The following is an 18,248-nucleotide window of genomic DNA, read 5'->3' as shown; positions in this document are numbered from 1 at the left end:
CCAGAACTGAACTTTTTTTGTTTTTTTTTACGCATAAGCATTGCCTTTTCTTTGTGCACAGTGCGGCCGACCTGTACGTGTTGGAGCACCTGGATAAGGAAGTGCAGAACCATCCAGAACTGTGTCCACTCCGAATTCTCTACGAGTACCGAATGCCCAGCCGTGTAGACCGACGCCTCCTTCAGTACTGCCTTGAGGTGGGTGGGGTCGATCATTGATTAGTGTGCCACTGTGTGCACCAGTGACGAAGTTTAGGAGATGAAGCAGGGTTCATTTTCTTGGACGATGGCTTTCGGGGGTACTTACACTTTTGCAAGGCATTCGGCCATCTACTGCTAGTCATGGCAGTCCGATACCATACCATACGAGCAGTGCTACATTATTGCTCAGAGACGGTGGCATGTCCGGTGACAATTTCGTGAAGGTATCGCCGGAAGTGATTGCTTGGCATGTGTCAGTCGTGGTGGCACTAGATTTATTAAAGGGAAACGACACTGCATGCGCTTGAAAAACTTTTTATGCTGATCAGGTGTGATAAATGTACCAGGTGACGTTGCGCGTTTTTTTCAAGCGTAAGTGTTCAAATAACATTCTGCGCACTTCACCACTACTCGTTTTTTTTTTAAATTTCTTCTGTCTTTTGCCTCTTGCGTTTCCCGGCTTTTATGTTTATTTCTTACCCCCGTAATCTTGAGCACGCCTCAACTCGAATTTCGTCCTTCACTTGACCGAGTTGAGCACAGCGCCACTGCTCGACTGAAAATGACGCCGCGCTTCTCAAGAATCGCTGCAGATTATTGCCGATATGCAGTGATTTCTTCTGCCTAGCGGCGGCTCTCCCATCGACTTTCTCAAGTCAAGGTGAACAGACATTCTAGAATACGGAGGTTAAGGTCCCTTCAAAAACACATCAGCGTGGTTCTACTGCACTATTAAGGGACGCTGAAATAAAACTCTAAGTCAGTTTAGATTGATAAACTCTTTGAGGACTCCATTGTTAATTTTGGTATTGTAGGTTCATTGTTAAAAAAAGAAGTTTGAGTCAGTTTCATTTCTTTAATTTCACTAGCCACATTCAGCATTTGATCATGAATTGATGGCATGGATTTCAATGCATCTTTTTCATATGGCCCCTTTGACCCAGTCAAAATGTCCTGAAACTTGTCATGTGAAGTTCATGTCTCGATTAGAACATGGCATAGCCCAGTTTTAATGAAGAATTATGTAGGCACCAGCATACTCTGTCGACCCTGCGAGTTGTTGCTGAAAGCTCGAGGCGGTGGTGTTACCTGTATTTTCTTTATGTGTGTTTTCTCACATTTCAAAGGTCTTCTCGCTGCAGGAGTGGTGCTTTTGATATTATAGAATGGTAATTACTAGTTTAGTATTAAAATATAGAATTTTTTGTCTTTTAGGATTCTTTTTAAGTTATTGCTAGCAACAGGTGGGCAATGTTTGCAGTACGCTGCTAGTAAGTGAAGACAGTGATGTAAGTGATATAATTGAAGTGCATTCAAGCTTATGTGCTGCTTGCATAATTTTGAAAATTGCCGAAAAAAAAAAGTTGCAAAGACACAATATGTTCTTGAATCCAATTGTAGGATAGAAGATTACTTGAAAGAAGAAAAAAAAGTACCTGTTTCACTCAGAAGGTGAAGCATTGGTGGCATTAGCATAGTTAAACCACAATAAATGAAGTTGCTAATTTCTGCGCTTAACTTCGGTGTATCGAAACACCGTTGTATTGAAATTTGACTCCTTAGGGAGGTGCAAAGGTTTTTGCTTACAATTAGTCATGCTAGTGGGTGTGACCTCAACGTGTGCTGGTGGTGTCCGTCAAGGCGTTTCGATGGCTGGCATTTCCATAACGGCTGCAGGTGGTGCCCATTGGAATGTTTGATTGCCCTCGCAGGTGCCTCGGGATCAGCAGTCCAAGCAGGGACCCTGGTTTCGACAGCCCACTGCCGAGGAGATCGAGGCCCACCGCGTGGTGGTGACGACCCTGTCGTCATCCCAGATGCTCCTCGCTAGCAACATTAAACGAGGTTGGTGCAAAACTGAGCTGCAAGGAAGCAGTGTTATTACTTGGCAAAAGAATGCATTAAAGTACAGCAGACTCTCTTTAAACGGAACTTGAAGGGACGAAGAAAATACCGTAAAATCTCAAGCAAGCACCTCCCTGCGGTGAAAGATAACCCGACAAGATTTGAAGGGGGGCCCTTGCTCGGTTAGGAATCAAAATTCAAGATGGCGGTGGAAGAGCCGTGCGTGCTTGCAGTGAAATGCTTTATTGAATATGCGTGCATTCACTGCCGTTATTCGCCCGACGAGGGCGCATAAAAACAGTGAATGAAACGGTGAAAATGGCAGGAGGGAAGGGGGGGTGCTCTTGCTCGGTCATTGGTGCATATTTCAAATACAGTAAAACCCCGTTGATTCGGACTTCACGGGACCAGAGAGAATGTCCGAATCAACCGAGGGTTCGAATTATCGCGAGTACGATCAAAACACTAGAAAAATGTTTCTGCCACCGCCAGACATTTATTTCTTAAAGAAGTCTGTGATCGCGGTTTGCTTCGCGGAGGCAACGTGCAAGGAAATCACAATTTTGCTAAGTTCCTGAAGGTGGCTGTCCGTGCACACTGTGCCGCAAAGCGGCGGTCTAGCTGACGCAGCCAGGCTTGAAATATTTCGGCCGTCATCCAAGCCTTTCTATTAAAGCGGTAGTCGACAGGCAGCTGCTTAATGTTCTTAAAACATCTTGGCTTCGCAGCCTTTCCTATCACCAGCAGCGGCAGCTACTCTGTGCCGGTCATGTTCGTAGCCAGAAGAACCGTCACCCGCTCTTTACTCCGTTTCCCGCCGACGCACTGGTCCCCCTTAAACACGATCGTCTTGTCAGGCAGAGCCTTAAAGAACAGCGCTGTCTCGTCAGTGTTGAAAATGTTGCACGGCTCGTACGTAGAAAGGCGTGCGGAAAGTCCGGAACGCCAGGCCTGCACAACGCTGATCGTTGATAACGCGGACGGACCGTCGCCATGTTGCCTGTTGCTGATGACAGTAGCGATGCACTGCCTTTCATTGTGTATGTGCCTCCGAGATGCAAAGCTCGTTTTAAATCTCGGAGGCCATAATCCGATCTCATTACCTCGTTTTAAATCTCGGAGGCCATAGTCCGATCTCGTTACCTCGTTTTAAATCTTGGAGGCTATGATCCGATCTCGAATATGTTCAGATGCGCCGTGGATTTCGGCTGCGAATCCGAATTATATCCGAACCGCGGCCGTGGCGGTATCCGCTACTGCTTCCCCGTTTCGACCCGACCTCAGTCGGGAGTTCGAATTAACCAAAGCGCGGTCGAATCTGTCCGAATTAATGAGAGTTCTCAGCCACAGAACAATGCACATTTTGGACGGGACCAGACGCCGCGTCCGAATTGACCGAAATTCCGAATTAACGGGGGTCGAATTAACGAGATTTTACTGTATCCCCAAAAAAGGGAGGGGGGGCGCTTCTCGGATAGGGGCGCATGCTCAGGATTTTACGGTATGTCCCGTTTGACAGGAGTTTAAGCTTGGCGCGGTTATACTTAGTCATTTCGGTATCTTCGACGTGACTCCTCCGCAGCTGTTGCTATGGCACATACGCGGCTTGGCATGACGTCACATCAGCTGTCGCGGTAGCTAGGCGCGGTGTGTTCCCTTGCCGAGCGTGGCTTGGTGGCTGCTTCTCCATTGCTACTGCTTCGGCGCATGCGCGGCTCTGCATGACGTCACACCAGCTGGCGCGGCGGCAAGGCCAGGCCAGGTGGTGCGCAGCTGTGGCGTCGGTGGTTGCTAGGCAATGGCGCAGCAAGGTTCCTTGCGGGGAACAGCCGTTTTTGTGCTGTGCTTAGCAGCTTCGCCGTTCAAAAAACGCAGTTTTCAGTTCTTTGGAGAACAAACCGACAATAAACAGCAGTTTTTGAAGCGCTCATTGGGGGGCCTTGAAAAGCCACTATGAGAATTGTGCAAGTTCGGTCACGCTCACTGTGTCCTCTTCTCTCTCTCTGCGTACACAGGTTTCTTCACGCACATTTTCATTGATGAAGCGGCACAGGCGATGGAGACGGAGTGCATTCTGCCCCTCGCCCTGGCTGACAAGTACACCCGGATAGTGCTTGCTGGCGATTACATGCAGGTGACGTTGGCTCTTTATTTGCAAAGTTCGCAGTGGGGCATGCTGGATAGCACTGATCTGTTAGAACAGTGGCAGAATAAACTGAGAGCAAAGACAGTTCCAGTTTTTATAAGTATGAACCAACTAGTTCAACAACGAATTTACTTAAGCTATAAATCATATCGCTGTTTTGGCACATAAATCCAGGGATGGGCAAATAGTGAATTTGAGGTTCGAAGGGAATAGTGATTTGGTTGAATAATTTCGAATCGAATAGTTTCTCCAGTTTGAATAAAAATGAAAATTTTTTCATGAACCAAGTAACTTGCACAGTATTTTTAAGAATTGGAACTAGGCGTGTGCAAATTTCAGTTTTTTCGTTTGAAGTGAAGTGGAAGCAACTTTGAATAGTAGCAAGGAGTTGAATAGCAGAAAGGTGCAAGTTATAGGCTGTAAAATACGTCCCGTTTCAAAATTTCCTATACTTAGCACTAGGCTTGTGCGAATAGTAAATTTTAGGTTCGAAGCGAATTCGAAGCGAATAGTGATTTTGGTCGAATAATTTCGAATCGAATTCGAATAGTATATATCACATATTATAAAGAAAAATGAGCATATCTGTCATGACCCAACCAACCTGAACATTTTTTTTTTAATTGTAACAAGGCATGTGCAAATGTCATTCTTTTTGGTTCAAAGGAAGTGGAAGCAACTTTGAATAGTCGCAGGATTTGGCTTTCGGTAGAATGCAAAAGATAATCTGTAAAATATGTTACGTTTTAAAATTTACTATACTTGGAGCTTATAAGCCGGTATAACAAGTTTTTAAACTTAAAAAATGATGAATCGATGTGAGGGTAATGTGTTCATTTAACCGTAAAGTGGGGCTTCGCGGCAGTGCGGATTTTCTTTGGAAAGGTGTGTTCACGGTATAGCACCCCTTCACTGCAGTGAAACCACCTTTACAGAAGGTTACAAACGGACTGTGCGGATTTTTTCTGGAAAGGTGTATTCACGGTATAACACCGCTGCACTGCAGTGAAACCACCTTTACAGGGGGGTTATAAGCGGACTAATATACACCTATTCGTTCATTTCGAATACTTCGAAATTTTCAATAATTTAAATTCGAATCGAAGCGAATTCGAATACTGTATTATTCGTTCGAATATCCGAAGCGCTCGAATATTCGCACAAGCCTACTTAGCACATATAAGTCCGTATAACGCTCTTTTAAACTTTTAGGGGTCGTGGTCCTAGTCAAGCCCTTGAAGAGGCTTTTTGACCCCTGCCCTCAGCATCCCAAATTATGAAATGTTGGAATGAATAAAGTTTCAAAGTTTTCAAAGTTTCAAAAATAATTAATCGAAGTGCAGGTAGTATGTACATTTAACCTTGAAGTGTGGTTTCATGGCGGTGGGGATTTTCTCTGAATAGTTGGTTTCATGGCATAGCAGCCCCACGCTGCAGTGAAACCACCTTCTCAGGGGGGAGGGGGGGGGGGTCACAAATGGTCAAACATGTGTGTATTCGTTCACCTCGAATACTTTGAAATTTCGAATAATTGAAATTGGTCTCGTAGCTAATTCTAATACTGTTTTATTTGTTCGAAGTGCTCGAATGTTTGCCCACGCCTACATAAAATCCCTGATTTTTTCCCCCTTGAAGTTCAAGTTCTGTAACCTAAAAACATTTTTGTTGGTGGAGTGGTTTGCATGTAGCATATGTAGAATGGGCGAATAGTGAATTTGAGGTTCGAAGCGAATCCGAAGCGAATAGTGATTTGATCGAATAATTTCGAATCGAATAGTTTGAATAGTACTCCCCACATATTATTAAGAAAAATTGAGCATTTTCTTCATGACCCTTGGACAATATTTTTAAGAATTGGAACTAGGTATGAGTGAGTGTCACTTTTTTGGTTTGAAATGAAATGGAAGAAACCTTGAATGGGGGGTATCAAGATTTGAATAGCAGTAGGGTGCAAGTTATAAGTGGTACAATACGTTACAAGTTAAAAATTACTATACTTAGCGCATATAAGCCCATATAACACGCTGTTAAATTTTAAAAAATATGTACACTTAACCTTGAAGTGTGGCTTCGCGGCAGTGCAGATTTCCCCTGGCAGGGTGGTTTCACGGTGCAGCAACCCGACGCTGCAGTGAAGCCACCTTTACAGGGGGTTATGTGCGGTCAAACATGCATATATTCGTTCATTTTCGAATAATATAAATTCATGTCAAAGCGACTTTGAATACTGTAATATTCGTTCGAATATTCGAAACCCCCGAATATTCGCCCATCCACAAGCATATGCTTTGCTTTTCAACCCTTCAGTGTGCCTTACTCTCGGTCATATCCTTCCCCCCTCCTTGCTGCAGCTGAACCCGGAGGTGTTCTCAGTGTTCACACGCGAGCGCCGTCTGCACGTGTCCCTGCTGGAACGACTGCACGACGCGTTCCAGCACGCCACCCGAGGCAGCGGGAACTCCCGGCACCCGTGCCAGGTTGTGCTTGAAGACAACTACCGTTCGCACGAGGCGCTGGTGCGTTTCACTTCGGAGAGCTTCTACGGGGGACGGCTGCGCGCCGTCGGAAGCCCTGGTCCACACCATCTGCTCCAGGCCCTGAGTTTCTTCGTGGCGCGAGGCGAGGACACTCCCCAGAACGGCAGCACCTCTTACGTCAACCACAAGGAGGTAGGAGTGGCCGTTCTTTGGGATGTACAGTACACTCAAACCTCATTATAACAGTCACATCTGCCACGAAAATAACACACCGTAAAAACCGGACTATAGGTCAGACCGCAATATAGGACGACCCCCCAAACTTCGAATCGTAAAAAAAGAAATTAACAAAAATCGCAAAGTATCGCGGCACGCCCTCACCTTGATAAAAACGCAACGCAACTACCGTATTTATTCGAAAATAGGTCGGGCACGAATATAGGTCGACCCCTACTTATAGCGCTCTACGAGAAATAAAAAAAAAATATTCGAATATTGGTCGACCCATGTTTTTTTTAGAAACAGGAAAATTGAAACATAGCACACCTTTATTTACAATTAACTTAGCGCCCTAGTCGCTGCCGGGAGTGTCATGTTCGTCAGATGTGCAAGGAAGGTTGTCGGATTCTTCGCAGGCATCCTCGGCATCCCAAATGACGTCGACTTCGCTGCCATCGATTGCGTTGGAAATGCAGCACTTTTTAAAGCCAGTCACGATCATTTCCACTGGCAAGTCTTTCCGCGCGTCCTTCACCCACGTCGCAACTTTATTGAGGGAAGCCCTTCTCGCGGCGTCCCGTCGGTGTCATTGCAGCATCCTCCTTCATGAGCCACTCTTTGTAACTCTTTGTAACTCTTCGCCACCCGGTCCTTAATGTAGCCGGGACGTCATACCTAGCGGTATGACGACCAGGTCTGTTGGCCTTCTGCAGGGCCTCCTTGACGCCCGGAGCCTCAGTTCTTTTTCAAGAGCGTCATGCCTGCCAGTTGCCGGGCCGCGAAAAGCACGACGCTATCCATTGCACGCGAACAGTCGGTCCCGCTGCTTCCGCCAACCCCTAATCAACTTTTATGTCGAACTCACGCTGAGCGGCAGAATTGCTGGAATTCTCGGCAAAAAGTATCACTTGACGCTTGATGTCAGCTATGTAGCTCTACCGACGTGACACCATCGCAACCGCGCATATGCAAATGCGAACCGTCACGTCAGATCAAACAACAAACGAAGAGTGAGGCCTTAGGCCAGTGCCAGTGCGGCTGCGCGTCGGCAGGGCCTTCACGGCCTACCTAGGGAAATCGCGGGTTCCAGCGCAAACATGGCGGAGCGGCTGCATTTCGCGGGGGCTTTGAAAAGGCGGTGTGCAGCTATTGCACAAATAACTTTTTTTTCTTAGTTACTTAGTCGGAAAAGGCGAACGGGTACGGTTTTTATACCAGATTTTATGGTATATAATGTGCGTATGTAGCAGGAACTGCTTGAAGAACAGCAGGCGCGGCAGTTGAACGCCATAGGTGCGGTGCTTTTGGTCGCTTTGATCGCGAATATTAGGTCGAGATTCTTTGGTCACGAATATAGGTCGATGGCTGATTATGGGCAACATTTTTGGAAAAAAAAGGTCGACCTATATTCGAATAAATACGGTAGCTGCACTGTGGTGACATTTATTTTTATTTACACACTGTTCAATGCTAGGTGGTCACGAAGTTACTCGAACTCGAGTCGGATGATGTTTGTCTTTCACTAGCGACGTCCCAGAGTGCATCGTCCTCTGAGCCATATAACGCGTTGCTTATGCAACATTTGCGGAAGGATTTGCGAACCATCTCTTCCGGGAGGGATTTTCCAGGCTGAGGACACCCAGCCACAAACGGTTGCGAGCGGTGGACGCCGTAGGCGGCCAGTGGGGGTCTTGGGATTGTCTCCCAGCATCCACTCACTGTAGAGCTCGCGCACGCGATCTTTAAACGGCTTGTTTAGCACAACATCCAGTGGCTGGAGTATAGAGGTCAGTCCCCCGGGGATGACAACAAGATCCGTCTTGCCATCGGACAGCGATCGCTTGACATCGGCCGTGAGGTGACCTCGAAAAGAGTCGAGCACCAGCATGCTCGGTTGTTGAAAAAGGGCACCCGGTCGCCGGTTCCACACGAGCCGGATCCATTCCAGCATGAGGGATTCGTTCATGAACCCCTTCTCGCTTGCCCTCACGATTACATCCCGAGGAAAGTCCTCCTTTTGTAGCGTTTTCCTTTTAAAAATAATATAAGGGGGCAGCTTCTTTCAGTCTGCTGTACACGCGAGCATCACAGTAAACCGCGAATGCTCGTTGCCCGTTGTCAATAGCTTGACTTGCTTCGCTCTTTTCTCGGTCACAGTCGTGTTCGATGATATATCGAACCAGACCGGAGTTTCGTCAGCGTTGCCCATGTGGCCCATCACGTAGCAACGCTGTCGACGAAGCGCTGATACTCCACGAGCTTGTGCTCGAACTCTGCTGGTAGTTTTTGACACACTGAAGTACGCCGCCGCAGAACAAGGCCCTTCCGCTTCATGAATCGGTGCACCCACGATGGCGAGCCCTTGAATTGCGCCCTCGTGAGCCCCGAGTCACGCGCAATCTCGAGCGCTTTCACGCGGATGCACTCCGTTGTCACGGGTAGCGACCTTGCGGCGAGTACCGTTTCCAGTTCGGGGTGAACTGCAGTCCGTCCACGAAACGACGTTTTCTTCTGGTTGCTGCAACTTATGATGCGCTGTTTCTGGCTCCTCCAGTATCAGATGCTCTTCTCCGTCGGACCGAATTCTCGTTGTGCCGCCAGGTTGCCGTGGGCTTCTGCATACTCGATGACTTTTTTCTTGAAGCACATTGTAAACTGCCATCGGCTGCCACTCATATTGAAGGAGATAGCCTCAGATAGGGATAATTAAACAGCGCAAAACCAACGCAGCCACCCTTGCTTCGCAGTCGGCACAAACAAAACGCAAAATCGCGTCGCCCAACGGTGCTGTTGCTGATGCTCACGATGGCAATAGGGCTACCGACTTCATCAACCCATTGTTGCAAGACTTCCATAGGTTTTCTGCCAATGACCGGTATATAAGACGAGGGTCGACTTTTCATCGCGTTTTTTTGAAAAAAAATTCGACCTATATTCCGGTTTTTACGGTAGTTATATCCGTAAATTCATTATAATCGATAATTCGTTATATCCGTGTTCGTTATATCGAGGTTTCAGTGTATTAACAGCGTAGCTGTTGTAAATCGAGCCTGCACCGTCTGCATGTCTGTCGGGTGTCACACAGGTCATGTGACCAGAGGGGGGAATGAATAAAGAAATAGATAAATACAACAAAACATTGATGCTAGAAATGATTATGATGATGATGCTCGAAGGCAGGGGGTAATCAGTGAATGAGAATGCATCTGTGATCTGCAAGTAGTGGGCTGCTTGTCAATCACTGTCATTGCCAGTTTGATGCTTCTTCTCTACTGCGTCACAATGGAAGTCATGATTGATCAAGTGCATTTGTATGCCGCAGAAGGCATTCGCGTGGAACACTTTCGCAAGAATGGATGATATCACCCCTTCTAATAATGCTATCCGTTTCTTTTTTTTAATGAATTTAGAATCGCCTGTTTTGTCCTTTTTTTCTCGTCAGTTTGTTAATTTGGTGATCTACATGATGAATTTCAATGTTCATAGTCTGGGAAGGCATGAGTCAGGGCTGCACTCTTCACATTTTGTCTCAGTGCATCTCTGTTGTGTTGCCTTCTTGCTGCCAGGTGCTCGAGGTGTGTGACGTGGTCAAGCAGCTGGTGGAGCAGTGGCCCATGACTTGGGGGCCCCGTGACCCGTCAACCGTGGCAGTTGTGACACCTTACTACGACCAGGTGAGCGTTGTGACCATGCCAGTGAGTCCATACTGGAATGTGGCTCTGTGAACTTGTATCTTTACAGGGGTGCAACAGCTGCGTCAACTGCGCCAATTTGTTGCACTTATTGTTGCACCAAGTCGAGCCAAAACTGAAATTTGTTGAAATTGTGCCATGCTGTGCCAAAATGCCCCAACCAGCTCAAAATTTTCACAGTTGCGCTAATTTTAGAAACAAATGGAGGCTACGTTCGACACCCGCAGTTTGGGCATCATCATCCAATCCGGTCCAGACGCACAGAAAAGGCGTTGATGTGCTTTGTGTAGGGCGCCCGAAAACTTTCTTTTTTCTGCTGTTGCAATGCTGATCTACATGGACATTTTAAAATCAAAAGTGAAAGTTTCGCTTAAAAATTGCTAACGCCCTTGTATTCGAGGAAAGATTGGCCATTTGTGCAGGAGACTCCCAAATTTTTAGCAAACCTCCCGATTGTGCTGATATGGCCATAAATCTCCCGGTGAGCAACCGTTACCTCACCGCAAAAGGAAAGAAAAAAAAAGGACAGTGGTTCTAAAATTTCCTGGCCTGCGTAATGATCGCATCCCCAAGTCGGGGTCACTTTCTCAAGAACAAAAAAGTGCTGTCTATATGCAAGTCAATACGATACCATGCATTGCCGTGGCTGCCACAGTATGCACTTGATCTTTCGAGTGAAGTGGCAGAGAAATGAAAAACTGGGGCTGCTAAGGTCGCCGTGGTTGCTTGATAGGCTTCAATTTAAGCCACCTCTAGTTTGTTAATGTGCACCTATGTCTAAATATACGAGTGTTTTGCATTTACATTCAGCTTCAGCAGCCTCCTTTAGTATGTGTCTGCAGGGGGGGGGGGGGGGAATGAAGCAATAAGTATTGTGCCTAGTGCATTGTAGCAACTTTCACTTGGGCAAGTTGGCATGCGCCTAATTCGTAGCTGGCAACTGTGATTGCCAGCACGGCTGTAACAAAGACCAACCCATGGAAGCTCCAGACAGTGCTCCAGACCCTTTCCAAATGCAACAACTGCGAAAAATTTCGTTGACTCGGCACCAAACCGCAACTTTGATTGTCCGCGGCCTCTACTGACGAGTCAACTAGCGCTCGTTAGGCCTAGCGTGTAGGTTGCAATTTTGTATGCTGTCGTTGGAAGCTTGCCCAAGACAAAACGAAGGTCGGGCATGGAAGAAACTGCACTCGCGAGTTAAAACGAGCGCAGCATGCAGGAAACAGAAATTTTGGTTCGCGGTCGGCAGAAGAGGCGCGGCAACTGTCCTGCAAAAGTGTGCCACGCTTGCAAGTCTGCCTGCTGGTGGCAGAGGCGAAAGTTTGATCGCGTCTTAAAGCACTGTCATCTGCGGGGGAATTGACGTCTCACACGCGATATCTTGCTCCAACAACGATGAAACTATGAAACGATGAAACAGAAAACCAAAGAACCAAACAGCGGTACTGTGCACTTGATGCGGCTGCGGCGGCCCGTTCAGAGTGGAGAGCGCGCATGACAAGTGGCTTGAGCAAAGGGGCAAAGGCTTCTCAGTCACCGAGGCAGCCTAGGCAACCACCCCCCTCATACCACGCGCTCACGTTACACTGCTGCCCTCCACCCCTCTTTAGCTTTCATTTCTCACCCCACTCTTCTTTCGTTCTCACCACACATCCTCCTCTTTCGTAATACAATCATTGCTCTCTCCCCAGCTCCCCAGCCAGCGCATATCCATGCGCTCGCTCCCTCACTTCTCTGAGAATTTTCCGCGAGTCGTATCGTAACCGGTCTTTCATCTCAGCGGTCTGCTGCACAATAAACGGTATACGTATACAGTCGAACACACTTAACAATCCCAGATATCCAGATATAACAATCTATCTGTTATAGCGACCATATTTCGGTGCACTCACGATTTTCCTATGCTGCCTTGTGAGACTGCGTGCACATATAGCGAACATTCCTCAAAGCCTCCTACTTTTATAACGTACACTTCAGACACGGTCGTGATAAAAATATGGCGCATACGAAGCGAGAAAAAGTTAAAGTAGGTCTTCTAATGCATGAGAGAGGCGCGTGCTCGCGCGTGCCCTGTTCCAGTTTACTCGCGACGAAGATATCCTAGATCGGCGAGCAGCACACGCAGATTTCGGATGCTGGCGAGCTAGGTCGATCGCTCACTTTCCAGGCATTTCTTCAGTGGCAGAATGGCAGCGAAAAAAAAAATATGAGGAAGTATGAAGCCTTGCTGTTCAGCTTTCGCATGACAACCTTTTCTGACGCCGTTCTCTGCGGCTACGACCGCCTACGATGAACCGAACAATGCATTGGAACGCAAGAAACCATAAATGCAAGAAACTATAACCGCGATAACTGTTGTTGCATGGAAGTTCATTGTGCCCGTCGACTCATCGACGCCACAATGTGTCTCAAAAGATTTTCAATCTTTTCGGTAGAGACCGGTCGATCAGTGATTATGACATCCGCGATTGCGGTGATGCCTTCACAGATAAGCATCGGAAAAGAGCGAAGGTGAGGTGGCGGCTGGTGATGAGTGTGCCATTATGACTTATCGCCAACAACTTTTGTTATCACAGTGATCTGCTGCTATCTGCTCAGTTATGCGTGTGGCGTAAACTGTGCGGATTGACGGCGGTACAGTGCGCCATGCTGCTGTTCGCAAGTTCGCCGCTGCCGCCTCGTGCGAGACTGCTGTAAAGTGGACGTCGCTTTGTAGAAACGAAAGTAGCTCGCTGGTGTTAAATAGCGCGAATACCGAGAAACTCTGATGCACTCACAGCGAACTTATACTGCATGTTTTATTAGGCGACAAGCCAAGCACGCCACGCCTCGTCGTGCAGGACAGCCAGAGCCTCGCGGAGATGTAGAGTGCGCGTTGCTTGTGAAATGCTTGTCTTCGCCATGTTAAACGAACAGGTTACTCCCTGCACCCATGCACGGTCTGGAGTGAAGCAGGCGCGAAAAACGCACATACAGGTGGCCCCGGCAGTGCTGGCGTGAGCCGAGTAGGCAACGCGCTGTGCGCAACTAGCTAAGGATGGTCTGCTCTATGTAGTGGTACTGCGCCTCAGTGAAACGGTGTCAGTTCATTGCGAAGACGGTTTTATTCACCCATGAGCACGCAACAGGAGTTGCTTCACGACGCGAAAAGGCTTAACGAGTCACCAGAGTGGTGGTTAGCGCTTTTTAATAAAAATGAGCAGGAAAAGAAACTGACTTCGTCGCTAAGTGCACGTTTTTAAGGGAGAGTTCGTATACAGCGAACTGCTGTTACAACGACCACTTTCCGCAGCACTTTCAAGTTTGTTATAAACGGGTTCAACTGTACATGGTTCTATGAGAGGGTGAACAGGAATTAGAATAAAATAGCGGGTCCTGCACCATTCATAACATCCCGCACTGTAATCGGTTACATTATGAATGGCCTGAGCTGTACAGGAGGTGCGAGGAGTTATCAAGTAGACCGTGGAGACACCGCACTCCGTCTACTGCCAAGGCTTGCGACATGTCTCTGCAAACCTTGCACGTATGTCAAGAAAGCATATATAAGCGCTATGCATCTCAGGCCTGCTCACCCTTGAAGAAGAAGACAGTCAGGCTTTGAAACATGAGGTATTTATAATAAAGATTGGTTGGAGTTCTTTCTTTTCCTTTGATTTCTATTGCCCCAACTAGGCAGATGTCTGCTGTATGTTTACCTTTGAGTACAGTCGAACCAGACTATATCGAACCCGTTTACATCGAATTATCCTATATATCGAACAACTTCTGAACACGGTATAGTTACAGTGAGAATATATAGCGAAAATTACGGTTACATCGAACAAGAATAGCAGCGGCTCCCGATATATCGAATGCCGAGCGGGGCAAAAATGCCCCCGGAAGTTGGCTTTCCCTTGTAGCGGCAGGGAAACTGGCGCTTTTTCCCACCGCTCACTCCAAAAGTGGTTCAACCAGGCGGTGCATGACCCGCTTTCCCTACCGTGACTGTGCTGCGTCAATCGAGCCGCCGTCACCCCCTTGCAAAAAATGATCCTGACTCACCCGCAGCGCTTGATGAGACGGCCAATCAGGGCCTCTTGTACTCTCGTTGTGCGAGCGCGTGGGTCGTGCGAGTTATCTCCCTGCATTTCTCGTTCGTTGTGCTTCGCACCGTGCGCCTGTACCATGGTGGCTAGCGTGAAGCAGCAGAATTTGCCTTTCGCCTTGAAGCTCGAAATTATAAATCGAGTCGAACGTGATGAGAAGTCGGACGTCGCGGCAGCGTGCAAGATTCCGAGGAGCACTCTCAGCACGATCTTGAAGAATAAGGCGGAGATTAGGGATAAAGTGGGCAAAAGACCCGGTGCCCGTGGCGCCCGACGAGTTTGTGAGTGCAGATGATGATGTCACAACCACGGGTGAGCTCGAAAACGAAGACTACATTGCCGACATCGTACCGAGCACAAGTGAAAGCGGGCATAATGACCAAAGCAACGACGATCTTTTGCCCACATCCTCAGAGGTGATTGGTGCTCTCGCACTAGTCCGGGGCTTCTGCGCGAATGTGGAAGGTTGCGGCCTCGCCTGCTCTGACTCTTTAGACCATGTTGAGAAATGTGTGCTCTTGCAGGCAGCGAAGTTGCTCAAACAGAAAGAAATGGAAGGCCATTTCAAGCGCAACTAAGCTAGCTTCGTCAATAAAGTGCTTTTATGAATGGTATGTGAATTTATGACGTCCAGTTCTTTAGCAGGCTTATATCGAATTATGCCCTATGTTGAACTGACAGGCGTTTTTTTGCGAGTTCGATATATTCGAGTTTGACTGTATATTGGTAGGCACACTCCTAGCACTACTTTCCTGGTGACATCTGGAATCAAGTGGTTTGAGCATCAGCAGCAATTGCTTACTTATCGACTTTAGAGACTGTGGCCAAAAGGATGAGAAATGGGGGCCTCCTCCTGTCATTGCAGGTGCAGTGCATTCGTATGGAGCTACGGAACCACAAGTTGTCCCAGGTTCGAGTTGAGAGCGTTGCAAATGTTCAAGGTACGTGTATGTTGATCTCACCTAGGTGTTTGAGGGGACTCACAGGATTTGATGCATTTCTGTTCATGAATGGCTCACGTTCACTGACATGAACTGTGCATTGTCTTCCACCATGTCACGGTTGCTGAGTGTGCCGGGGTCGTGTTGTATTTTCGGCCCCCAGCAAACTGAGCTCCCTGTGCTAGAAAATGAATGACAACAATCTAGCCAAGAAGCATGTTGCGAGATATGTTCCATGCAAGAGTAAAGTTGTGTATGAGATTCAGACCTCAGGCGGCAGTTTCTACGTTAGGCAGATGGGCTGTTGTCTTAACAACCGCCTGCGTGAGCATGGAAACAACCTGAAGACAAAAAGCGGCAGCGATTTGGCCATCCACTGTGCAAATTGTGGCTGCCCGCCTATTTTTCACGAGACTCGGCATTGAACTGGTGCGAAGATCAGACTGCACATGAAGTGTTCGAAACCTTCGCTGTGAAATGTAAAGGTGTAGCATGTGTTAGTATGCCTACGATGAATATAACTGACCAGGAGTGTAGCTATCTTTGTAACGGTTCTTATTTGACTCAACAAGTTTTTGTCAATGGATGCATGTGCTAAGAAAGAGAAAATAGACAACCACCTGTTAGTAGCACGAAGCCACAAGGAAATCCGTACGGTTTTCTCAGAACTAAAGCCCTTTATTCCTGAGAAACGGCTTTATTTCTGAGAAATCCATATGGATTTCCTTGTGGCTTCGTGCTACAAACGGGTGGTTGTCTATTTTCCCTTTCTTAACCCTTCCGCCACCTTGCGGAATTCCGCAGAACTGATTTTTAGGATGCATGTCCTATTGGAAGTTCTGATAACTTACCCCTCCCCTGTGTACTCTCGTTCGAGGTATATAGGCATATGTGCACAATAAACCGAAGCAGTTAGCTGTCAGCACTGGCCCTGTGTCCTCACCTGTCCGTGTTTACATTGTACCATTTTTAAGTGTGGATATTTACCAACGGCTTGCATTCAGACGTTCTTAGTTCAAAATAGATTTCTGGAAAAGGGCAGTGGTGGTACGAGTCAAAATTAGGTTGCCAACTCAGCATCTTTTTTTTTACTATTGACCAAGATATGGCTGGGCCTACTAGAAGCAGGAAAATAGTACGGGAACAGTGGCACGTGAGCAACGTTCGCTATAGGAAAGGCATGCTTTCCGGGAGGAAGGTGCCACTGTTGGGAGACCATACAGATTGATGTGAAACCCTGCTGCAGCTTTATAAGTTCCGAGTTCTTCTGCCGTGAAAATGTCCTTCCATTCGAAATGGGCATTGTACTGGGCATGACACGTAGCCGTTATTTTGAAAGCAACAAGCAAACACAAATTCCTGGTTAAAATCACCACTGCACATCACTAGAATGACTTCCATATGCTGGATAAATGGCCAAACAGCGAAGAATGTTTTGACTTGTGAAGTATTCAGATTTGGATGCACATGCACATGGTACCAACGTGCGTTGCAGATTTGTTGAAACTGCTGGTTTTTGTTGAAATTGAGTCCATTGTGGTATTCTTTTTTTCTTATATTGTGGCACGAGTATTGAGTGACACCCCTTTCTCATCCATGCACTTCCAGCTGAGCACTTCTGATTTGCCAAATATTCGCAAAAAGTGTTCCAAAAAACAGAAATCGATGGCTCTCGTTAAAGTTAACAGTTGTATAGGATTTATATGATAACAGAGCATACCTTTACTTAAGATAAGAGCCAATTAACTGTCAGAATAATAATGAAGATTAATTATTGAGTTCATTGAAAGATTGTGAGCAGCGGGGATCGTTGCGGCACCTGGTGGAGCAGATCTCAACCACATGCTTCTTTCTACATAGCCTCTGAGATCTGCTTTGGCAGTGCGTGAAGTACAAGGTTAACCCAAGGAATACACCAGGGCAGTCGAACGCCGATGCGCAAGCGCCAACACCAGACACATAAGTGAATTATAAGGCTTGCCTCTAAGCTTTTTTGGGGGGGCTAGTACTCAACCTAAATGCAAAGGTCAACTTCAGCAACTGAAATTGGGGGGAAAAGCTGCATCTTATTGCAATCTCATAAATATGGTGGGAATCACTTGATACAATTTTAAAAATTTTCACTGAGTCAGGTTTCGGTGTATTGGCTATTGCATTCTCACGTTGTCATTGACTACAGGAAGCGAGCTGTAGGAATGTAGTGATCACACATCTAAAGTCGGGTGAAAGGCTTAGACATGTTGCTGACCTCACCTCGCAGGCAAAGAGTTCCGTGCCGTGATTCTGAGCACGGTTCGTACTCGTGCCACCTGCCTGCAGCTGGAGCGGACGACGCCCTTCAAAACTGCGCTCAACTTCGGCTTCCTCTCGGACGCCAAGCTTCTCAATACGGCCCTGACGAGGGCACAGTCGCTCGTCGTTGTCGTTGGGGACCCCATCTCACTCTGTTCCATCGGCGATTGTCGGTAGGTGCCTGCTTGTTTGCGATTATAGTTACGGTGATGCAAAGTTGAAACAAACGTGGAATTGTTAAATGAGCATAGATGATGAGGCACTCTGATCAACTGATGAGGCACTTTTATCAGTTTATAGAAGCACATCATCAGCTGTGCTTGTTTTCACATTCCCGTGTCTCAA

At 47.1% G+C, this 18,248-nt stretch overlaps 1 protein-coding gene across 1 annotated transcript in view; it reads left to right on the top strand.

Annotated features, from left to right (window-relative positions):
* The window catches only part of LOC119399636 (probable helicase with zinc finger domain), a 96,398-nt gene that overhangs the window by 61,540 nt on the left and 16,610 nt on the right, over positions 1-18,248 (top strand). The window contains exons 13-19 of the mRNA XM_037666445.2: positions 62-197; positions 1,913-2,045; positions 4,061-4,179; positions 6,543-6,860; positions 10,454-10,561; positions 15,536-15,611; positions 17,872-18,076. Coding sequence (XP_037522373.1) covers positions 62-197; positions 1,913-2,045; positions 4,061-4,179; positions 6,543-6,860; positions 10,454-10,561; positions 15,536-15,611; positions 17,872-18,076 — 1,095 coding nt within the window. The remainder of the gene's footprint in view (positions 1-61; positions 198-1,912; positions 2,046-4,060; positions 4,180-6,542; positions 6,861-10,453; positions 10,562-15,535; positions 15,612-17,871; positions 18,077-18,248) is intronic.

The sequence above is a fragment of the Rhipicephalus sanguineus genome, chromosome 7, assembly GCF_013339695.2.
Source record: "Rhipicephalus sanguineus isolate Rsan-2018 chromosome 7, BIME_Rsan_1.4, whole genome shotgun sequence".
NCBI lineage: Eukaryota > Metazoa > Arthropoda > Arachnida > Ixodida > Ixodidae > Rhipicephalus > Rhipicephalus sanguineus.
Note: the sequence above shows the minus strand (reverse complement) of the source record. Positions and strands in the feature narration are given on the sequence as shown.